The sequence below is a fragment of the Biomphalaria glabrata genome, chromosome 6 (genome assembly GCF_947242115.1).
Source record: "Biomphalaria glabrata chromosome 6, xgBioGlab47.1, whole genome shotgun sequence".
NCBI lineage: Eukaryota > Metazoa > Mollusca > Gastropoda > Planorbidae > Biomphalaria > Biomphalaria glabrata.
In genome coordinates, this window is record NC_074716.1 from 28454101 (window position 1) to 28479565 (window position 25465).

A 25465-nucleotide genomic window follows, 5' to 3' on the forward strand; every position below is an offset into this window, starting at 1 on the left:
TCGCTGCGGTACTATAATACTTCATGCAACGTGACAAAATCCTCCTGCCTGAAGTACTTTTATATTATGATACTTCTTAGAAATTCGCAGCTTCAATTCAAACTTATATTACCACTAAATTTTGTTATTTCTGCATTATAATAGACATCAAAACCGAAGTGAGATTCTTCCAACTGTGTAAGTTCTTTGAAAAATTTCCTTGTTTTTCTTCCATTGTGTGTAAACCAATGTCTGAAGTCCTGCATTCCAAATGTATAAATCTGAATAAGCCTGTAGAATGAATAGTTTCCTCTAGTATTGATCGTCTCATGGGAAGTGTTTTCTCTATCTTTAGGACAACGTGACATCCCAATCTGTTGACAATCTCTAATTCACATGAGAGTTTGAAGCAAAAAAATCTAATTGTTCATACTTTGTTGTTTTTAGATTTTAGAAAAATGTTTTTATTCACATAGGTTAAAAAAAAATTAACAAGAGTCTAAGAATTTTTCTAATGAATTTCAAACAGACAGAACGGCAAATGGTATTGATTTTCAACCCAAAAAATAAACCAATGCGCACACGCATACACAAACAAGCGTTGTTTTTTTTTCAGATCGAAGCATTTTTTTGTACTTCAAGATGCATAAATTTAAGGAAAGAACAAGATTGATCTATGACAACAGTAAACATGTGTATTTATTGTAAATAGTGGGACTCAAGACATTTGTTTTTACATCTATATGTATACAATTACAAACTGTTCTCAAACATGTCTTTTGCAAACCATTGTTGCCATGTTAAGATAGATTATTGATTGTAATCTTAACTATATCCTTCTATGTGACATGTTGTAAAGCTAACGATTCGAAAAATACAGATTTCTATAAAACTGAACAATTGAAATTTTTTTGATTCTTTATCCATCTAATAGATTTTTACAGTCATTTTAGGATGGGAATAATTTCAACAATTTAAAAAAAAATTTGCATAAATGGCATCGTCTCAAATTGTATCATGGTTCGGAAATGTTTCTGCAGAAAACGTCCCCAAAAGTAGTGATGATGTTTTGACATTTCATCAGTTTGTGATGTTTGAAGGCATTCTAAGTGGTGCACGAGCTGTCATTTCAGTTTGGGGCATTTTCGGAAATACCATCAACATCATGACATTTATCTCCATGGGCATCAAAGATGGATTTTCTCTGTCCATGACATTACTAGCTGGCATTGAACTTTTTCATGTTCTAATAATCTTTTTGAGGAGCGTTGCCTACGGACTTTTTATTGTTGAGTACTCTACACAGTTCTTCACTTGGTTTCCAGTGGAGCCTTTTGGCTTATATCTTTACTTCGGTCACGTGGCACGACTTTTGTATACGATGGTCGTTCTGACGACCACATTTTTATCTTTTGCGCGTTGCATGTGTGTGTCAACGCCTTTACAATTTAGACACATGTTTACTACTTCCAGGTCAATTTTGGTCCTTAGTTTTGTAACGATTATTTCAGTTGGTAGCTATGTTCCCTTGTTGATGACCATGACGCTAAGTTCACTGTTTGATCCGCGGGTCAACTCCACGCGGTTAAGTTTTTGGGTGTCCCCTGGAAGAGAACAGGTCAGAGTCATCACTGGGATCGTCAGAAACACGTCTCTGCCATTGTCCAGTCAGGTTGTGATAGTTTGCTGCGTGCTTCACATGAGTAAAAAACTGAAGACTTCCGTAAACTTTCGTCTTGGCTTGCAGTCTCTCAGTCCATTCCCAAAAGCTTCAGTATTGACAATACATAGTCAATCTAATTCCTTTGCATCAGAACAAGCGTCTGATAAAGCCAAATTAAAAAGTCTTTCCGGAAAAGAACGTAGAGCTATTCAGCAAATGGTTTTTATGTCCATTGTGGTCATCATCTGTGACATGCCAGAGATACTCATCAGCCTAATTTCCGTCTCGGTACAAACATTTGGTTTCCGTAAGCCTTTGAATAACTTTTACCTGACTGTCATCGGAGTTAACTACACGTTCCAGGTGATCAACACAAGTATCAACATCGCCATTTACTGGAAGTACAGCAGTAGGTATCGAGAAAACTGTTGCCTGACTCGTCTCCCTTTGCTGGATCTTAGTCCTAGCTGATAAAACAATTTAATAGGACAGTTCTCTCCTTGAACTAATGCAATATTCAAAGCACATAATATTCGTATTTCACATAATCTATGCATGTAACATTCTTCAGAAACAGTTATCCTTTGTTTTCAATTGCAATCATGCTTTAATAAATTACGGCTTTAATTGATGAATTGAAAAAATGAAACGTTAAAGATGCTTTAAGGTTTATTTTAACCACAAAAATTTAGTTTATTCATCAGGCATATAATCTGGAAGGGGTTGAATGTTATCCACTATTGATTTAAAAAAAGACAGATATGTTTAAAATATGCAAATTTTGCCAGACGGATTCTATACCGCAGATTTTCGTACAAAGAAGCAAAACTATAAATAGCATGATTTTTAGTATATCTGTTGTACAAAATTTCTGAAGTGTTGAGAAGTTGTTTTTGCTTTTAGTTGTAGGATAATTTTTGTTCTTTTTTTTTGGCACTACATAAACACGTCTTCCGTTTGTAGATTTTTTTTAAGTTGGTAACATTAAAGTTCAAATAAAGTTCAATTTAGAGTCCTTGACATTGTTTAGCTTATTGTTAACATCTCCACTAAACAAAATACAAGCTTCAGTATAACTTACCTATAAAAAAAGTTATTCCTTGATAGTGTGTGACTCGTGCGATGCGACAATGAAAATTGTGAAGGTACATACTGCTCATTTTCTAGAAGCCATCGATTCTAATCTAGATCAGACAAGATCTAACAATTGGTAAGTAGAGATAGAATCCATATTACTTCACGCTTTATCCAGAAATAAAAAAAAATGGTTACAGTGAATTTATAGATCCTTTTCATGCTAAAGAAATAGTTGACCTTAACCTCACCGCAAGGTCTGAAATGGGAACTTTTTTTTTCATGCACTGAATGGGATATGGGAGCGGTCTTGAATTTAGAACATATGGCTGTTAATGGCTGCCGAAAGAGATAGCGGGGGTGTCTTACAAAAGCCACATGTGACCTCAAAAGGAAAGCTAATGGTTTAAAACAACTGTTGGATTGAGACAAGGCTGCCTACTTTCAACAACTCATTTCAATATCTTCATTGAAAGGATTATGGCAGATGATCTTGAGGGCTACGGATGTACAGTAAACATTGGAGGAAAAAGAATAACTAGCTTGCTCTTTGCGGACAACATAGATGGTCTGGCAAGAACAGAAGAAGATCTTGTTGATGCGCCTATACAAGACTTCCGCATCATATGATATGCAAATCAATGTAGAAAAACTAAACTTATGACTAATAGTTCAGTGCTTTAAGCAGGACATCAGTTTTGGAGACGAAAGCTAGCAAGTGTCAGTAGTTTTAAATACCTCAAAACTAACGTTTCTATGAAGGAATCAAACCTGAACTACTGGCCAGATATACACAATCTACAGCAGCACTTGCATAGCTCAAAACAATTTGAAAGGGCAAAGGTATAATCAATCAGACTGATGCGCTCCTTGGTCTTGGCCACATTCTTATATGCTTGCAAATCTTGGACACTAACTTAAGAACTAGAGAGGAGGAAGCTAACAATGAAATTGAGATGTAATAGAAGGAAGCTAGGTATCACCTAAAAACTGCATCACAAACAGGATCGCAACGTCTGGGCCCCACTACGACCTGCTAAACAATGTCAAGAAGACCCAAACTGAAAATTTATGGCCACATTACAAAGACCTTCCTTCCCGGAAAAGAACGCTACATAGGCTCTTCACTCTTCTTGCCCAGAAACTATACTTAAGTTACTTTTAGACATAGCATGTTTGCCATTTCACAGTATGCGTGCCCTAGTATACCATTGAATGGTGTTTCTTTATTTGTTAATCGTAAAGACATTTAATTGCATTTAGCTTTTAGGTTTCGGACGATAGAAAGATAAGTCTACCTACACACTGACAAGTGACGTATAAACACACACACACACACCACAAACACATACATCACACACGCACGCACACATATAATATAGTACCTCAAAATGTTCAGTTTTTAAGAATCATTGAATACAAAAGTTTTATGACCTAAAGAGAGTTTTTCTAAACTTCGAGTTGTATTTCAAATAGATCATTATGTGTACGCTGGAGTTAATCGATTGAAACAGGTGTTTCGTTCCGTTGACTATTAAATATAAGTTTTTATAAAGCCTGATGATAGAGAACCTTGGCTCAATAACTGAGGTACAGTTACAAGCGACTGTTGGAATATTGCAAACTATGTAGATCACAGAGATAGTGACCACTTGTTGAAGTACTTGATAGTCCTTGCCACTTAGTTTGGAACTTTTTCTGTCTCGTATTTCCTGACAGCCGTTCTCCCTTCGGTACGAGAGATTAGTCAGCGAGGCCACAGTGCTGTGGTTAGCAGTGCATTCGGAATGGGCCTGACGAAACTGGAATGCGGCTTTCAAACTCCAGATCATGATGAACACAGAGATGCTGATGATGATCTGGGTGAGGAACGGCAGCACAGCGTCACGATATACCCAAACGACGTTGATGACCAGCTGTCTTTTTGGCGACACCCACAGGGAAACTCTTGTGGCGTTGATGAGGGCGCTGTACTGCGGGGACATGTCCATGTAGACCAATACGGGGACATAGCTTATTACCGAGAAGACTCCGAAGGTGATGAGAAGATAGACGGTCAGTTTGACCCCGAACATGTTTTTAAACGAAATCGGCTTAGCCACACAGAGGCACCTCGCCACGGCCAAATATGTTGTGGTCAAATTCGAAAGTATGTATGGCATTCTCGAGACATGGCCGGAATAAATGTACACGCCATAGGGCTCTATTTTGAACCAGAAGTTGTACTTGGAGAAGGTCTCGAGCATCATGCAAAAGAAGGAAGCAGCCATGCTAAAAGTGGCAACGTCATAGGCGAGGTCCGAGATGGAGAGTGCTAGAAGTGAAATAGTCATTCCGTCTTTGAGACCCATCTTTACAAACGTGTAAATATTGACAACGTTTCCCAGAGTTCCAAGAAAAGCCAGGGTACCCCGTATAGCACACATTACTCCTTCTATTAGATTGTATTGTTCATCGGTAATAATTTCATCAGGAATACCGACAACATTGGAAGAATTGCTTGGCAAAATAACACTGGACATCGTTGTGATAAATAGTTAAGGTATTTAAGAATCGAGCTTTTGTTCGGACAATGAAAGCGTGACGATAAGCAAAAAACTATCTGAAGAACGAGTGTCAATATTTCTAAATGTTGTCATGTGACATGTGTTATGTGTTGTCATGTGGCGTGTGTTATGTGTTGTCATGTGGCGTGTGTTATGTGTTGTCATGTGGCGTGTGTTATGTTTTTCTTTTGTTTTACACGTGACTTATTTTCTTGTCGATTGTGTGCTATTCATACCATGCCAACTCAAAATGTATATATCTACTGCTTTTTCCCGTTTGTTGATACTTGTATACTAAAAGGACATCTACTTTACTTGTTAAAAGTACTGTACTTTTGATCATGAACCATGTATTATATAGAGCTGTGTATATAACAAACTAGTTTCACGACAGACGCCAACTCTAGAACATTTAGTGAATGAGAAATAAAAGCCAACCTTTGTTTATATTTAATTGCAACCATTTAAAAACAGCAGCCAGTGATCAGAACATTTGAAATGTCTTATAATAAACTAGAATAGTAATAATGACATATACTCCTCTATCATCAAAATGATCACGTATTAGTAAAACATGTCTCGAGTTTAATATCCAATTAGATAAAATGGCAGGCGAATATCTTTTTTGTTTAAATCTCTTCCTTCGCACTTTAATATGTTTTAAAAACTAGATGACTAGGGGAGTTAATGAAAATCGGTTTTAATCTCTGTAATTTAACAGCATTAACTCCCTTCCAAGCTTTTAAATCGTCCAGCAATTATGATGCCTATGACACTTGTCACATCCGACAATGGTCGTATTTCATGACACTTGTAAGCAACGATAATTACTTAATAGTTTCTAGGATTATCATCGCTATAAATTGTGAGTATGATTGTTAATCAAATACATCTTTGAATGGCTTCTTAGCGTATAGGGCACTCACTGAGTTAATCAGCAAATATATACATAACGTTCAAATCTCTGTGTAATGTATAACTTCAATATTTTCTTTTACTTTATACAAAGTACTGTATTACAATACATCGAATGGCAATTTAGTTTAAGAACAATGAAATATACTCCAACTGATAGACTCACGATGTACAATGTGCTCGTTAGTTTTTGTGTACACGATTTACTTCTAGAGTTCAAATACGTTCTCTCAATATATCCCGACGAAGTGACCCTATGCTACTATGTTTGGATACCTCGTGCCCGTGCGTTATTGACAGTACTACTATATAAAGATCAACATATTTTGTTAGAATATGTTTATAATGGACCTATACTTTTACTGTGACAATTTCAGAAGTTCATAAAATGATTAAACTATTTTTTTTCGCTAAAATAAATATACTGTCATTCTTTGGTCAGCTTTGAAATAGTAGGAAGTAAAAAAAAAAGAGGATTTAAAAACAAGTATTGAACTTTTAACAAAACCTTTCGGAAGACTTGCACGTGACTTAACGTGCATGTGATCTTAAGCCTGCTCGTGCTTCATATGACACTGAATCTCATCTTGATATTCAGAATGAAAATACGTTTATTAGTACTGTGGAAAAAATTTAAAAAAAAACTTTAGTTGAAATTAAATGTGTTACACCTTATAACAATAGCACAAATGTTTGTAATGTCATTAGCTGAACTTTATATAAGCTATACACACACACACACCATAGTTGCTAGCCACGAACGCTGACATGTCTACCACTTAGACATCATTGACATTAGAATGTCTACCATATCTGGACAACGTCACGTATTCTGTCTGCTATAGAATGTCTACCATATCTGGACAACGTCACGTATTCTGTATGCTATAGAATGTCTACCATATCTGGACAACGTCAAGTATTCTGTCTGCTATAGAATGTCTACCATATCTGGACAACGTCACGTATTCTGTCTGCTATAGAATGTCTACCATATCTGGACAACGTCACGTATTCTGTCTGCTATAGAATGTCTACCATATCTGGACAACGTCACGTATTCTGTCTGCTATAGAATGTCTACCATATCTGGACAACGTCACGTATTCTGTCTGCTGTAGAAGGCTTTGTAAACCAGCACGTTTAGGTGTTCTATTCAAACGTTACCAGATAGTTTGAATTGACACACGGAGAATGGTAAATGTAGTTCAGCTGAACATATTCAATCCTCTTTAAAACTTAAATGTAGCTCAGCTGAACATATTCAATCCTCTGTAAATGGTAAATGTAGTTCAGCTGAACATATTCAATCCTCTTTAAAACTTAAATGTTGCTCAGCTGAACATATTCAATCCTCTTTAAAACTTAAATGTAGCTCAGCTGAACATATTCAATCCTCTGTAAATGGTAAATGTAGTTCAGCTGAACATATTCAATCCTCTTTAAAACTTAAATGTAGCTCAGCTGAACATATTCAATCCTCTTTAAAACTTAAATGTAGCTCAGCTGAACATATTCAATCCTCTGTAAATGGTAAATGTAGTTCAGCTGAACATATTCAATCCTCTGTAAATGGTAAATGTAGTTCAGCTGAACATATTCAATCCTCTTTAAAACTTAAATGTAGCTCAGCTGAACATATTCAATCCTCTGTAAATGGTGAATCCCTGAATATTCAAGAAAACAACTTAACATTATTTTTTAAACTGATTTTTAGCGGCCCCCGAAAGGGGAAAAGACGCTATTAGTTTTGTGCAAAATGTCTGTCCGTCTGTCCGTCCGTCCCGTTTAGATCTCGTAAACTAGAAAAGATATTGAAAATCCGACATCACAATATTTTAGACCATTCAAAGTTCTGATGTAACGGCTACTTTTTTTTTCTGAAAGAGAAAACTCTAATTTTTAAAATCAGTTATGCAAGCAGTTTTTTAAAGAGAAAAAGCTAATTAGTATGCACTATAAGTTAGACCTAATTTAAAATGAATAGTAATCTTATAAACCTAATTTTTTAATAGACATTAATGTTGTTGCGGAATTTTTTTTTTTTTTTTATTTTTTTTTTAAGGATTCGAATGAGAGATTGAGCCTTTTCAAAACAATTGGATCAATTATAAGACATCAGTTAGGCCAAGGGAAGCGCGGTGGCTGAGCGGTAAAGCGCTTGGCTTCCGAACTGGGGGTCCGGGTTCAAATCCTGGTGAAGACTGGGATTTTCAACTTTGGAATCTTTGGGCGCCTCTGAGTCCACTCAGCTCTAATGGGTACGTGACATTAGTTGGGGAAAAGTATAGGCGGTTGGTCGTTGTGCTGGCTACATGACACCTTCGCTAATCGTAGGCCACAAAAACAGATGAACTTTACATCATCTGTCCTATAGACCACAAGGTCTAAAAGGGGAACTACTTAGGCCAGGTTCCCATCTAACTTTACATTCACTTTCACCTATCCTTTGATCTGCGGGACCGTTGGGGCACTACATAAGATCTGTTAACCTTCTTTCTCCATTCTTATCTCTCATTTGTCTTTGATATAATTTCATTTGCATGTTCTTTCTGAAAATATTGAAGCCTGCCTGGATGGACCTTTTCGGGGGCCGATTTTAAGTTTGTGTTTCCGCACAAACTGTCTTTTGTAACCTTGTTTTTATTGTTTTCAGGATAGACTGCTTTTTTAAAAATAAGGTTTGAATGAAATTTAAATCAAATAACTCTCACTTTGATTCTTATTTTCTTAAAACCAAGATATCATGTTGTACTGTACACATTTCTGTTTGTGTACCAGCTGTAGGACAATGCTTTTATTTTTTACAACTTTATATGACGTCAATGTTAAAGCATTTTTTCGTGTTGTTTTTTTTCTGTTCAGAAATGTTTTAGTTTTCTGTCAGTTATCGCTGTTCATAATATACCAAATGTTTGTTATGCTGCTTAGAATCTCGTCAGCTCCTTTGTGTATTGTGTCTGTTTTATTTTATGAAATGTTGTTATATATATATATATATATATATATATATATATATATATATATATATATATATATATATATATATATATATATATATATAAATGTCCTTGTAATCACATAACAAATTTAAATCTTAGCCTTAAACCGTTAATGACTTATGTGAATGGTTTCATGTTTGATGTGCCATTCTGTGTCATAATTAATATGAACAACTTATTTATACAGACTAATTTTCTATTAACAAGTTTGTCATCTTTTTTTTTTAAATCATCCACACAGTGAGCATGTTTCTTTTGTTCTTGTATCGAAGACGGGCGTCAATACTAGAGGGACTTACTTTAAATCCATAGTCAAGATTCTGTGTTGAGGCACTATTTTCATGTAATCCATATGGAGAGATGAGCCCATATCCTAGAGCGATATTTTTTGGTGAGCTTAACATAAGCGCCCCTTTCCCTTTCGCGGAAGAGCTATAAATATCAACTAAGGCGCCAATTTGCCTTCACAGGCATAGAGTACAGCAGCTGGCATGTGTTGCACCTTGCAACTTGGTCTTCTTAGTGACGTGAAGTACTACAAGTACCTTTAAACGTTTTTGAAAATTTCAATAAAAATTTAAAAACTATAAAAAAAAAAAGACAACTCACACATTCAAACATTTTAAATGCGACCAAAAAAAAAGATACAAAGAAACTGTGAGTTACACTGAGGTATTAGGACATTTATTTTCATTTACGTGACAGTTTCCGAAATACACATTAAGAAAAAAAAACTTATAGAGTGTCTTCCTTTATCTTCTGTAATATAGAATTCTTGGTCCTAATCACTGACTGATAATGTAGGTAGTGGTGTGTATTTATGTTTCTTGTTGTGTGTTGTGAACTGATCTATTCTAGTGTGTCAAAATTTCTTGGTGTCCAGGTCAGCTTGTGTGTGTGTGTGTGTGTCATGGGCGAACCAGGATTTTTTTCGGGGGGGGGGGTCTAAATAAAAAATATAAACTAAAATAAAAAACAAGAAAAACGTAAAAAATACTTTAAAAAAAACCCAACAAAGCATATAGTAAGCGTACTTGTATCAATAAGTTTGAATCCGTCATGTAATTAAATGTGTGATAGATCTAGACTCTAGACAAACACTAAAAAAGCATTTATAAAAAAAAAATTAACACAAAAAGGAATGACCTGAATTCGAACTTTTCAGCTAAAGCCTTCTCTGGTTTCTCAAGCCAACACAATGATCACTACACTAGTTCAGATTTTAAGAACATGGACATTGTCTAGTTCAGGGGTGGGCAAATTACGGCCCGCAGGCCACATGCGGCCCGCCGAAGTGTTTTATGCGGCCCGCCGACACCTATAGAAATCAGGTGTGCCCACAGTATATACATATAAAAATGCAAATATCAAAAATAATATCTATATAAATTATTGAAACTGTCACATTATAAAAGTTTTAAGTAAACGAAGATTATGCTTATTGGCTATACATCATTACACTCGATTCAAGACACACTTTCTGAGTGTTGGGTAGGCTTGGAACAAGATTGCAAGTGTAATAACTGATATAGCTTGATCTTTGAGAAAAATATTTTTTTAAATAAAAAAAAATTCTCAACCATGAACTCTTAACAGGAAAGTTTGCACAAAGCAGCATAAAGTTTTAACATTAAATTATATCTACAATAACAATAATCAAACTCAATAGAGCTAGGTACATAAACCACGGGTAGTACCGATTTATAAAGAAAATAATAAAATGCATCCGCTAGCTTAGCATGGAAAAGTAAAATGAGTTATACATTCTCAAGGAAGAAGCTGTTATGTTACTTGAAGGATATTGACTGTGACTTTGTTACCAATACTTCTAATGAAGAGTGGAAGACAGATTTCATGTTTTTTATATGTACTTTTGCAATTGGTTGTTTACATATATGAAATGCAAATGCTTGTTAAATCTTTTCAAACAAGGCTTATGGGTGCCAGAAGCTGTATTTCCACACTTTAAAAAATTTGCCGCTGTTCACACTATTTGAGTACACACTACACATACATCTGTTCTTCCTCTTCGTTCTCAATTTACATGTTGGAGGGTTCAGATCAGCAATTCTATATCTGAGATGAACCGCGCAGTGGTTTCCAGAACTGGCAGTTCTCCGAATAGTCTTTAAAGAGTCTTGTTCGGGTCTCTTGATTTAGCAAACTAAATTGAAGGACATGGTCAGCATTCTCTGAAGGGCAGGTTTTGCTCGTTCCGACAATTGACTTCCGGAACATATTTTGTCTCATTCAGTGAGCAAGCTTTCTTTTGTGGAAACTAAACAAGTATAATCACTGGTCAATGTTGACTGACTGTAATTTGACCGCAGTCACAGGGAGTAACAACTAGTAAGATAGATTCGTAGTTCCGGAACATAATGCACGAGTGTAAGAAGTCAAATACTGCACACATTAAGTACAACTGTAGAGTTGTGGGGATATTGGGATATTTAAAGACAACAGCAATTTTTTAAAATCGTAAAATTGTTTTCAAAAATTGGTAACTCTTGTTACAAAAGTAGAAAGAAACGTGACTATAATACAGTGTAAATATCAGTTAAAAGGCATTCTACACACTTAGCTAGCGTATCTTTATAAGGTATATATATATATATATATATATATATATATATATATATATATATATATATATATATATATGCGGCCCGCCATTCCCAAACTTTTTTTAATGGGGCCCTCGATACATAAAGGTTGCCCACCCCTGGTCTAGTTAACTCTTGTTTCTAGTTCATGTTTGGGTTCACTAAGCCTGAGACTTGAGACGGCAGCATTATATGAAGGGAACTAATTCGGCTTATACCAACACTTCAGTCAAGTACTATTTCATTCCCATGTTTGAGATACCAAACAAAGTAATTTATTACCAATAATTGGTTTTTTTTTTTTTATTGACTCTTTTGTTGCCGGGTAAAAAAAAATAATTGTGCAAAATTTCAGGTTGATCCGAGATTGGGTGTAGGAAAAATAACGTGTAAAAACTTTTTGCCAGACAGACACAGACAAAATGAGTTGATATAACCTTTGTAAAAAAGAATGTCACAATGAATATAATGACCTATTAAATGTGTGTCTTTGTGTGTGTGTGTTTGGAGTTGTCTAATACGATTTGTGGAGATAAGTTATTCTTTATAAGGTGCATCTCTACATGTGTAAAGAGTTTTGGTCTAAATTGTAAATTGTTGCGTTTCTTCCTTCAAACTGTTCCGCAGGCACGCTCAGGACGTCTTTCATTTACTGTTTAAAATGTGGGTCTGTCTGCATTAGTACCTGCAAATATACAACGCCTGAGGGACGAAACAATAACTATGCGATGCCATTGTAAATGCTGTTGCAATAAGTCAAAATACATTAATGCCCAACTAACCAGACAATACGCTATTTGTAATCCAAGAGTCTAAGAACTCTGTGGTTTCTGTCTGTAGGGTCAGTCGTTCCATTAGAAGATACATGGGCCTAAGAACTCTGTAGTTTCTGTCTGTGTAGGGTCAGTCGTTCCATTAGAAGATACATGGGCCTAATACTCTGTAGTTTCTGTCTGTGTAGGGTCAGTCGTTCCATTAGAAGATACATGGGGCTAAGAACTCTGTAGTTTCTGTCTGTGTAGGGTCAGTCGTTCCATTAGAAGATACATGGGCCTAATAACTCTGTAGTTTCTGTCTGTGTAGGGTCAGTCGTTCCATTAGAAGATACATGGGGCTAAGAACTCTGTAGTTTCTGTCTGTGTAGGGTCAGTCGTTCCATTAGAAGATACAACGGCCTAAGAACTCTGTAGTTTCTGTCTGTGTAGGTCCAGTGTTTCCATTTAAAAGTAGTGTGTGTGTGTGTGTATTGTGGGCGTTACAGTGCAGGCAGACCAGAAGGCTGGTAGTCCTAAGAAGTGTTTGCACATACACTATTACAGGTAGTTTCAACTGCAGCACAGGTATCTGCTCGTGTTTTATAAAAGTTGTTTTTCTGAGTAGATATATTAATTTCTTAAGGGCCCTGTCAATCTTCTGGTCTTGGAGTTTATTTTTATATCATGTGACTAATAAGAAACGATCTATCTTTTATATCATACCAAGAATGGTAATTTACTTGTTTTATGGTAGCAACATATCAAATTTAATTATTAACCTAAGATACTTTAGCTAGCATCTTTGTCAGTAGACGTAGACACTTATAGCCCAACGTTATTCGGAAAGAAATTGAAATATAAGAAAATGCCGACGCCGACTGGTACAATTTTAATGAATGAATCTTTCTTTTGGTAGGAGAGAATATCTTTAAATATTGGATTTCATGATGTAATATTCAAACCATTCTAAGCCTCTGAGATACAAAGTTTATACTGTCCAACTAATATCAACCAAATACACTGCCATTCAGTACTGGTATAATGTCAATAGGGTAATCCAATCAGCTTAGACCAAAGTCAAATATTGTAAATTACCCATAACAATTTCAAATAGACTTCATTTTAAACACACATTTTGTTAATACATTAAACATACACAGTGTTATACTTTAAGGAGTACCTCGCACTTGTAGTAGCGTGTGTCTAAATTTGGTATTATATTTGAAGTAGATGAAGATGTTAAAACTGCTGTTGATTGTTTGAAACAAATGCTTCACCCCAATCGTTGACAGGAACAGATTATGGTACGTCCTCTGCAGGGCAAACTCCTTGTTGTACATGCCGGCAAAGTTGATGATGATGATTGGCGTGTTGCTGATGATGTATATAACAGAGATAAGAAGGACTTGCTGGACGACTTGCAGATCTTTCCCGCTCATGAGTTTACCTGCTGCTTCACGTTGATTGGGGTAAGTTGAATTTGTTATTGCATGAGAATGGCGTGCCACTGCGAAGTGTTTTGAGGATTTACATCTTCGTGTCAAGCCGGAGTAACTTTTTTGTCTGAATTCGCTTGCCAATTTCAGACTTCTGTTCATGACGACAACACAGAAGGCGATAATGACCTGTGTTGCGATAGGAATGAAGGCGTCTGTGACGGTCCAGATGACATCCTTTACCGTCTCCCTTGTAGGGGAGATCCACATGGAGGGCCTTGAAGCATTAATGTAATTGCTGTATTGGACCTTCATTTCCATGAGCGCCAAGACCGGCGTAAAGCAGGCTATGGAAAAGACTGAAAATATTAGAGTGATACACAAAGCCGCATTCCCGGTAAAAGAACTCCGATACAGTAGTGGTTTAGCCACGCACAGGCATCGCGCGACAGACAGACAAGTCGTGGCCAGATTGGAAGCCTCGTAGGGATATCGTCCAGACATGGCCAAAAACCCATAAACTCCATACGGCTCAACTGGAAACCAGATGGTATATCCAGATATAACCTCCACGGATAAAAGCAAGAACGATACGCCCATGGCGATAACGGTAACTAGATAAATTAAATCTGCGGCCGCCGTAAACAGGAAGGTCACGGTCACCCCATCTTTAGACGCCATGGAGACAAATGTAATTATACTGACGGCGTTGCCAAGTACTCCAACAAAGGCGAGAGCAACGCTAAGAACAGTGATTACACCCTCAACAATGATGTAGTCTTTGTCACTCAAGAGGTCTCTAGTGGTAGCAAAGTCTGACAGCAATGTTCTCGATACTGGAATTGAAATATTTAACGCCATTATAGCTTTCTATTTCGTTTTACTTCATCAAGACACGACAAGAGCTCAGATAGTCTTAGGTCTACCTCGTTTGTTAAAACATACATAAACAAACAAACTTAGGCATGTATACAAGCTTAGTGATGTGTATTCTAAGAATTGAGATCACAATCTGATAAAGTACCGACAACAATAGTACAAATATGTTCGTGAACTTATGAAATCGATGATAATGATTATTATAATAGCAATCATGATACAATTCTATGAAGAAGACGTTTTAGTTCAATCTACATCCAACAATCAACGATCCAACAATCAACGATCCAACAATCTACATCCAACAATCAACGATCCATTAGAATAATACAGGCAAGATCAAAGATAGGTTCTCTTTTATAGTTGGTTTCGTTTGTCAATTTTTTTTTTACCTTCTCTTATTTACGTACACATCTTATAATTAAATCTTGAAGTATAGTTTTAGAATCCAACCACTAGTGCTCAATAACCTAGCATTCTCTCATTGAGCAAGTATCGGTAAGCGACAAAGTATACGCCAAACAACTTTTCTGCAGAATCGTCTAATTGTTACCCTTTCACTTGAAAGAGCAGCCTCTAGATTATTATCCCTAAATGAAAGTTATCTATTAAAGTCAGCCTATTTTTTTTGACATTTGCGTACCGATAATTTGTAAGGGGAAAAAGAAAGATCTGGATCACTCAATAAGCCTTATACTGCTATGGTGATAAATAAAACACATCAAGATACTTGGACAGAAAGAATATAACACGCTGTCATCATCATATCGGTTATTTATTTCAAGTACACTTCTTAATAATTTGTTCTTGTAATTATTAAGGATTCAAGTTTATCTTTATATAAATCAATTCCTCCTTTATAAAGCTGGTGGTTGCCTATAATATTCCATTCTATTTATTGCTTGCAGTGCTTTACTATTGCAAGGAGTCTTTTCTAGTGAGCTTTGCCTAATCAAGTTCTTCTGTATCAGCCGTCCAGCTCAGGATTGCTACATAAAACGGTGCGCAACATGTTCTTGTAAGTCTCTGTATCCAACTCTGAACTGAATACAAGGAAACAGTCGAGTGCGGGAATTTCCGCTATAGTCGTGTGCAAAATGAAAGAAGCAAGCCAAATTTAAAGACTATTATATTTTGAAGAAACTATAACGGTCAAACCAAGGTTTTCATTGTGAGGTCAATTAATTAGTTCCCAAATATATACGTAAACTGTCAAATAGTTACAAGATTTTAAATACCCATTTAATTTCTACTACTCATTATTACACTAGAACCTAATATTATACAAGTATAGTCATTTTTGTTCTTTTTTTACATGAAATGATAGTTAGAGACTTGTGAGCCGATTTAAAGATTTGCAAGTAATACTTCAAAGATAGAAATGTTATGTAAAAACAGGATCCTGTTACAATAGTTAAATATACAGGCCACATTTTAAAAGTCTTTCAAATATATATATACATGTATATATATATCTATATATCTGAGGATAGGACTTCTTCTTGACTTCAGTTGACATATTGAGGATCGTTTTGCTAATACTAGTTACTAGTTACGACTGTAAAGAAATATTATTTGTCTTTTGTTGGAAGTCCACCATACACTTGTCCAACATGGTCAATAAAACATTTTTTTTAAATTTCAAAATTAATTTGAACTTCATAATAAAAGTATGTTTTGCCATGCAAATCACATAGAGACAAGGGCAAGTAAAAAAAAATTATTTACTTTCATCTCCTCGTATGCATTTTTTTCTCAAATTTCAATAGTCAGCAGACCATTGGTTAATTTGTTGGTTAAGATTTTATATTTGTATAGTACAAGAAACAGGAAAGATTTCTTTGCCTAATGTAAAACATTAAGGTCCGTCGATATTTAATGTATCCACACATATATTTGAGAACAATATGAAATCGATTTTCTAATTTTATTTCAAAACACCAAAAGAAACAAAAGAAGGTCGGCTACAGAAAACTCAAAGGAAACACAGCTTTACCAAAATGTTTCTTTTTTTCAAAACAATATCTCCTATAAGCTTGCAAACTCTTCATGGGTTCAAATAGGTCAACACTGGGCGTGTATTCCGAAAAGAGCTTTAGTATATTACCTAGACATTGTACAGTTTATGTAGAAGTTTATGGGAGTAAACTCCTTAATGGCCACACAGTGATAACTCTAGTTTTACCTTTGTAATTTCAAAAATATAATTATCTTAAATTACGCATGGATTGTGTCATTTAATTTTGAATGCTTCGAACACATTTTCAGCGGTTATCCCAGCACACAACTGGAATTTATCTCGGTATTTAGTTCAGCGTCGAGGGAAATAAAAAGACGTGTATAAACATTTTGCGCGCCGTCTCGGTACTTAGACTTACCTTACTTACTTACTTAGACTTGCTTAGACTTAGATCTGCCCGCACCGTTTGTGGCATTGGGCGGCAAGCTGTCTCCACAAAGATCTGTCACTGGCAATGTCTGGAGTTTCTTTTCACCTGGTGTCTGCTCCTATGAAAGTGTGGCGCCAACTTATACGCGACGATGACTTCTCTGTTTGCGCTTTCCTCGTATTGGCCTCCATGTCATCGCAACTCTTGGTATGCATTATTCATTTTGTCGGAGGGTATGTCCCGCAAAGCTCACGTGACGATCGTCACATCCTCATTATGTAGCAATAATGAACTGGACTGTTCATATAATAATTTGATTAGGTCAAGCTCAGTGGAAAGACTAATTGCAATAATGAAGCATTACGAAAAGTAAATAGAATAAGAAGTTAAATACCACTAACAGCTTCATATAGGACATATAAACAACGTTTATCTTATTTGACATTTGTTTTAGAAATAAATGACATGTATAATTTTTTATCTAGATAAAATCATCAAATCTTAAAATCTACTATTAACCTTCATAGAATCTAGAGTTGCCTTCAGGCAAAACATCTATTGCTCTGTGTCTGCCTGAACTTCGTGTTGTATGTGAGGTAGATGATGATGGTGAAACTGGCGTTGACAGTCTGGAACAGGTGCTTGAACCCAGTGGCAGTGTAGTAGACGTTATGGTAGAGTTTCTCTAAGGTGAACTGGGGCACATACACCCTGGCCAGGTTAATCAGGACAGTTGGGGTGTTGCAGACGACATAGACCACGCAGATCAACGAAATCTGACGGACGATCTGAATGTCTTTCCGGCTGAAATTCTTCGTCCGGTTTCCGTTTCCAAAACCAGAAATAACGCAATTAGTTGTACAGATCGTAGGTTTGTTGGAATAGTTTAGGTCGTGCTTCCGTCGAAATGAGTGGGACGCTCGAAGGCAGTTGGCCATTATGATAAAACACAGGAAGATGATCAACTGACTTGTGAATGGGATAAAAGCGTCACGTATGGCCCAAAGGATGTCCATCCACTCTGTATTGGACGAGACCCACAATGCCTCCCTGGTCACGTTAAGTTTAGAAAAATACTGTAAACTTATGCCCATAAACGTTGTCACGGGGAGGTAACTTGCCAAGGAAAAACAGAAAAACAAAAATAAGATCATTACTGTCGTCTTTCTGCTAAACCTCGTTTTGAACTGAAGTGGTCTGGCCACGCACAAACACCGAGCCACTGCTAGAAACGTAGTGGTCAAGTTTGACAGGACATAAGGTAAACGTCCTGCATGCCCAGTAAAGATGTACAGTCCGTAGGGCTCGATTGGAAACAAGGTCTGAAAGCTTGACCTCGTCTCTAAAGTTGTAAAAACAAACGAAACTGCCCTGGCTATGACCGTGGACAAATACAGGATATCAGAGAAGGCCAGAAACGTGAAGGAAATACTCAGTCCATCCTTAAGTCCCATGGACATAAATGTCTTGATGTTGATGATATTACCAAACACACCGAGCACAGCCAATGCGCCACGAGCTGCGCAGAGAATGCTTTCAATGACTACATACTCCTCGTCTGTGATTAGAATATCTGCAGAAGTTAAAGTGTAGATGCTTTCAATGTGATCCATGACTTAGTGAATGCAACTCTGAGAGTAACTTGAACATTTAGATGAGCATTTTAAACGATCATATACAATTCATTTTATTACAATAGTCTAGCTTGGGCGATAGACCAATTGTCTGGAAGCAAGAGAGCCCGAGATCGAGTCGTGTTAGAAAAAAACTTTTCTCCTTTAATATTGATAAGAAATGAAGTTTTATGAAATTCATGAAAACTAAGTTTAACAGTGTTGATTCTATTAAGTTTTTCTTTTTAAGGTTAAGTTGTTTTTTTCAGCCATCGATGAGGGACATATACATTTCTTGAAATGTGACACGCCGCTGACACGCGTAGCATCGACCCATAGTGCACTGTGCAGAATAGTCGGTTAACAGGTTGTCATGGTTTCAACAGCACTAAAAAAATCTTTGTCTTTATGAAAGTCACAAAGGAATTCTTTGAATACGTAATTTACTTCTATTTATAGTACTCGTAGTACTCCGGTTTATTTTTGTGGCGAATGACATTGGTTGGTGAAAATAAAACCGGTTGTCCTAAAGCTGGCCACACGACACTTTAGATAAACATTGACAATTAAAATAAAACAGATAACCCTTGCAACATTAGTTCCATTAAACCAGCATATTTTTAACAAAGATCATAACGTTATTAAAGAAACAGAATTGGTGTGAAAATATGTTTAGTCCATATTGTGAAGGAACGCCTGCGATTCCGTGTGTGTAGAACACGTACATGTATATACGACTTTTCTGTCTAGTCAGAGAGGACGCATATAAGAAGTAAACTTGTTAGAATAAAGGTTAAAATAAAATAAACAAATGTCAACCAAATACTTCTATCTGCTACTAACCTACTTCTCTGCATGGTAGATTATTGGGTGTATTTCACATAGCTAAACTACGAAACTGTTTCGTGGACAGGTTCTAAAGCAAATAGAGCTTTGTACAAATTTACAATTTTAGTTTTAACAATTGATTATTAATTAAACTAGATATTCCATACTGTGTCTTCTGCACAACAAATTTCCGTAAGGATCAATAAAGCAGTCTTAGTCTTAGTCTTAGTCTTAGTCTTAGTCTTAGTGATGGTGCATTCTAAATATGGGGAAGTCCTCTTATTGTTCCCTCTAAAACTATTAGATACTAAATAGTAGCAATGATTTTATTTTGTGTGATGTTAATTTTTGTTTGAAAAATTGACTTTTTTTTGTAATTTAATGAATTAAAGAGAACCAATCAATATTTTATAAATTAGAATATGTTCATTCAGTCAATAGTGTATGGTTGTTAAAGGTTAAAAACAGTATTCCTGTAATTATCAGTTATGTAAAACAATAGAAGAAGTAAAACAATGACAAACTTGGAGTAGGAAGAGGAACAACACTAATTACAGCTACTAATTAAAATTAGACTCTGAAAAACTGTCTGAATATAGGTAAAGACATTAGAATAACGAAAACAATGGAGTCTGAAATGTCAGTATAATTAACACATTGTCGCAATTATTTCTGTTACAGCTTCAAAAATAGATTTTTTTAACTCTCAAGATCCGACTACTCGACATGCCTAATATTGATCTCAATTTTGCAAGATATGCTTTGAATGATTCACCCTGCTACTTCTGTCACTAGTGTATGAGGGAGATTTTTTATTTTGTTTGTAATTAAATTATGTGGAGATCTTGAACTAAAAACAAAACAAACTCGAAAGACAATGTAGGCTTTGAAAACATTGTTTCACTGGAACATGAACTCATTTCTCCCTCAAACTTTCATTGTCTACAGTGACATGCCGGTCTTCATTTGTTTTAGTGTAATTGACTTTCACATTTTCAAATGTAGATGTCTATATAGAGTGTCAATGTCTTCAAAGATTTCTAGCTTATTTTTTTTCGCTGAAGATATTGGTAAATTGACTCACTATAGCTCTAGAAGTGAGGCATTTTGTTTCAGTTTTGTTATTTCAGGAGCAATGATAAAAAGCGTTTGCTACATAAGTATAAAATAAAACAAGCAAAATATACAAAAATACTTAAAAAAAAACAAAAAACATTTGTATTGAATGAAGGGAGACGACCGTTTTATTTGCTGTTATATACCTAGATTTGAAAGTAGATTTACCTTACCTTTTTCTACATTAAACAAAATTAATTAATTTACCACTATTTGATTAACTAATTTGTTAAGTTTTGGATTGATTTGTGTTTTGTACTCGAAAATGAATAATTGTGCAATATTTTATCGTGATCCTAAAACGGGAAGTGGCATGTAAAAGAATCTACCCTGACAGACCGACAGAGTGAGTTGATATATGATTTGTAATAGGACACTGTTGACTGATATGAAAAAATGTTTTTTATATACATTTATTGGTTATTTATGCATGTAATTGTATGTAGGCTGTCAGCAAGTTGATTTTGTTGACTTCCAATGTTTGACCTAGAAACTATATTCTCCTAAACCTAGAGAGCGGCACACATGTAGAAACTTGCATTCTCCTAAACCTAGAGAGCGACACACACACACGTTTCTGTTTTAATCACATGGTCTACTATCTAGCATAACAAGACTAAAGACTGTAGTGATTGTACTTAACAAATCCGCCAGAATGATTTGGAAACAGAACGGATCATTACAGACCGCTTACACCTTGGTCACTGTTAAATTAGCCTCCTTAACTAAAGAGCGCACCTCTATTTTATTCTTGTATATAATCTCCTGTTATAACAAAACAAGGTTACAAAGACAGTTTGTGTGGGAACACAAACTCAAAATCGGTCGCCGACGTTGTCAACGTAGAGTCTTCACGAGGATTCGAACATAGACCAAGTGCTTTACCCTTCAGCCACAGCATCTCCATATATTCATTTAGTGCACACTTATATATTTTTTAGTAATAATAATTATTATTATTAACCTTATCCATACATTCAAAATTAATAACATGTTACATGTAATAAAGAAACTGAAAAAGATTTAGAAATAGGCAACACAAACAAATTCCTGACCTATATTAGTTCGGTAGTGAGCTAGCAAGAAATGACTTGAAAGACTTGGAGTAGCTCTACTTGGACCAGACATTCCCCTCGCTAAATAAAAATTAATATCTTCATTGTCTTTTGTCATAGAAACTAGATCTCGATCTAGCTAGATCTAGGCCTAGTTCTAGATCTTGAATCTAAAACTAGATTTGGATCTAGAACTAGATCTAAGTCTAGATCTAGAAATAGATCTAAGTCTAGGTCTAAAACTAGATCTAGGTCTAGTTCTAGAAATATAAATAGGTCTACATCTAGAACTAGATCTAGATCTAGAATCTTGATAAAGAATCTAGATCTAGACTAGAATTTGTATGACTTTATACATTTAATCTTAAAATTACTAGACCTAGGCCAATGTTATGATCAGGAATAGTAGGCCTTTAGGTACCGGGTAATAATGTAGGCCTACCATACTGTCCGTATCCGATTCACTTCTTAATGTGATACTACTGTTTACATTATAAATAAAGCTGCACCCCTAAGCTGTCAAAAGATAAGTTATTGCCTTAATAATTAATATTTTGTTCAAATTATTAATACATTTATATATATTATAAATATATCTAGATCTGGGCTTTATTTAGTTTTATTTAGACTGACAAGTGTATAAAACTGCGCGCTATAAAAGGAGTTTGTTTTCGTTTTAACTTGTAATTAAAACGAAGTTCCTACCAAAATTCTTTTTTAAAAACAGCATTTCAATCAATATTTTATTCAATGACTTAGCTAATAAATGGAAAATATATTTTACAATGATCGGTTCACATTTTTTCCATTGTTTCCTTAGATGCAAATTTTTGTACCAATGCCCGAATCTATAAATGAAGCTTGAGTTATTAATGAATAAGTCTGTGACCTTTAAAAAAAATTACCTCCCCTGAAGTTTTTAATTTAAAAGTGTATTTTTTTCTGCTTACATATGTAACTTTAAAAATTAAAGGGTTCACTTTCGGAAAAGAAAAAAGTAGCCGTTGTCTGATTTTCATTTTCTCTTTTAGTTTCTGAGATCTAAACGGGACGAACGGACAAACGGACGGACAGACAGGCCACACAAAACTAATAGCGTCTTTTTCCCTTTTGGGGGCCGCTAAAAAAGAGATCTATTTAGTTTACAATGGAATAACTTTTTCATTTCAAACAAAAGCATTAGAAAAATGAAACGAACAAAACATAAACATTTTTTTGTAAAGCAATGCTTATCTAAGTGGAGAAACTTCAAATTTACAACAATATAATAATATTCTAGACGTTATTTCTCTTATTAAATATCTTTCAACATAATTACTTACCAATAATTAATTGATTAATTGTTTTTTTTTATTAATTCATGTTTTTGTTAACTATAAATAATTATTTAAAGTTTCAGTTGATCAGAGAATGAGTGAGGGAGAAATAATGTGTACAATTAGCAAAGAGGACCAAAACCTACATATTTAGACATATCTGTGAATGCTGAAGGATCAACTTCCCTTGTAGGTATCAAACAAAATAATAAATGGCTAGTAATTAACTGACTAATTGGTTAATTAATTTTGTTTATTGATTTATGTCTTATTTATGCCAATGAATAACTGTGCGAAATTTTAACATGATCCGAGAATGAGTGTGCCAGAAATAACCTGTACACACTTTCTAAGAGAGATAGTTGATGTAAGCTTTGTAAACTGCATTTCTCCAGACATCAAGTGAGAGATACTTGGGATTGGGAACGGAGTGGTCAGTTCAGAGCACTTGAGGTCAACTAACGTTAACAAATAAAGGATTATGTTTGGACTGAAAATAAATTTTTAAATTCCTAATGGCCAAGCAAACTTCTTGCATCTAGCCTATTTATGAGTGGATGTTGCGAATGAGATAATCTAACACAGTCACGCCAAGCACAAACACGAAATGATAAAATACTTCTCAGAAGTTTCATTCTTTATTCCAACGTTACCAAGAGTCTACCTTCACAGCCTAACTTTGTAACGATTGAGGATGTTCCTGATGTATCTTTCTAGCGTCTCACACGAATATAGGTGGCAAGACAGCTGTGGACTTTGAGCTCGGGATCTTATGATAAACGATACGGGTTCAAATCCCTGATGTCCGTCACCTGTCCTTTCAGCTGAAGTCTTTCCTTTTATAGCTTCAAGGTGCATTGGCCAGGATGAAAAAACAAACAAACTCCAAACTGTTCCAACAAACAGACCTATATATATTTATAAAATATGTAGACATCACTGATCTATACACTAATGAAGTGAAAGTAATGACATTAGGAAAGCTTAACATATTCTATAGTTCATTATATCGTCTCTTAAAGGTCCGTTATGAGTGTACTTTCAATATTTGTTAACACTTTTCTATTGTCTTTTCATTTAAATACAATGGGGATATTATTTGGAGAAAAAGGCGAGTGGGAAATTATTTTTTCTTACATTTCAAATCGCTTCTCTTTTGAATTTAGTTTTATATGACATAAATGTGCAGATGTGCAGATTTGAATGCAACTGCCACATTTGTTTTGCATGTAATAATAATAATAATAATAATAAGGAAACTTCCTTGTATTTCTCTGAATTGTTTTTTTTTCTATTGTATTTATAATTGAGTGATTGATCCACAGCCGGAATGTGAATGTTATTATGTATTTGTGGTTATATATTTTATAATTCAAATTATTGTCACAAATACAATTAGTAATTAGAAAATCATAGTTTTCTTTTGGTTTTGTATACGTTAATCTAGTAGCGGAGGCCAAAACTGGACTCACCAATGTAAACTTCTTAATGTGATCTACTTTGAGTAGTTTATCAGTCAGAAGTTTCCCCTCCCCCCTCCCCAGCGTTGGGTCATCAACTATGTACATCAAGTGTCCGAAGAGAAAAATATCAATAGGCAAAGGTTGAACTCTAAATACAGAAACAAAACAAATCTACTTGTAAGAAAGAGCCATTTAAAATATATAGGCGTACTGTAAACTGTGTGTGCTTTATCTATTCTCCTCATGAGAACTTTGTTGGTTTCTTTATAATTGAAAAAAAAATTTAATCATAACAAATTTCCAATAAAGATAAATAAAGCAGATTTAGTCCTAGTTTAAAATACTATATGGAAGTTATCTATATTATAAAGTAGAATGTGTGGTGTATGTATGGATGTATGTTACTTATAGACATCAAAACCGCTTGACCAATCTTGATAAAACTAGGCAGGAATGTTCCTTGGGTACCAACTTAGACCGTAGTGTATGTATTGTAGCACTAAAACAAACTTAAGACCCTAAAAAAAAATATAGTAGTCCGACTCTATTACAGCTATAGTATTTTATGAATCTAGGCCATGTCTACAATGTTGACATGAGAAAAGATAGAAAGGATTTAGACCTAGATCTCATTTTAAGAAATACACTTTGCGCATATAAATTTTTACTTTGACACATGAAAAGACAAAAGAAGATCCATTGATTTCATTATATAATAAAATTAACCTTCAATTTTGTGTTTCAAAAGCATTTTTTACATTAATTAGTTCCTTATATCTGTGATTACAGATTTCCTGACGAACATTCTTTCATTAGACAATTCCGTAATGAA

The 25465-nt window shown here is 35.1% G+C and overlaps 1 protein-coding gene and 1 long non-coding RNA gene across 2 annotated transcripts; both read left to right on the top strand.

The window, feature by feature from the left end:
* Positions 1-1519: 1519 nt before the first annotated feature.
* LOC129926856 (uncharacterized) lies at positions 1520-2113 on the top strand. The gene has a single exon (XM_056033319.1). The coding sequence runs from the start codon at positions 1520-1522 to the stop codon at positions 2111-2113; it is 594 nt and encodes a 197-aa protein (XP_055889294.1).
* A 3526-nt stretch (positions 2114-5639) lies between these two features.
* LOC129926594 (uncharacterized) lies at positions 5640-24348 on the top strand. Its single transcript, XR_008778296.1, has 3 exons — positions 5640-6127; positions 13830-14006; positions 23248-24348. It is a non-coding gene; the product is annotated as an uncharacterized LOC129926594 (long non-coding RNA).
* Positions 24349-25465: the final 1117 nt, after the last annotated feature.

Excerpts from the sequence above, each read along its gene's own strand:
- LOC129926856 (XM_056033319.1), top strand. The coding sequence starts at position 1,520 with ATGACGCTAAGTTCACTGTTTGATCCGCGGGTCAACTCCACGCGGTTA.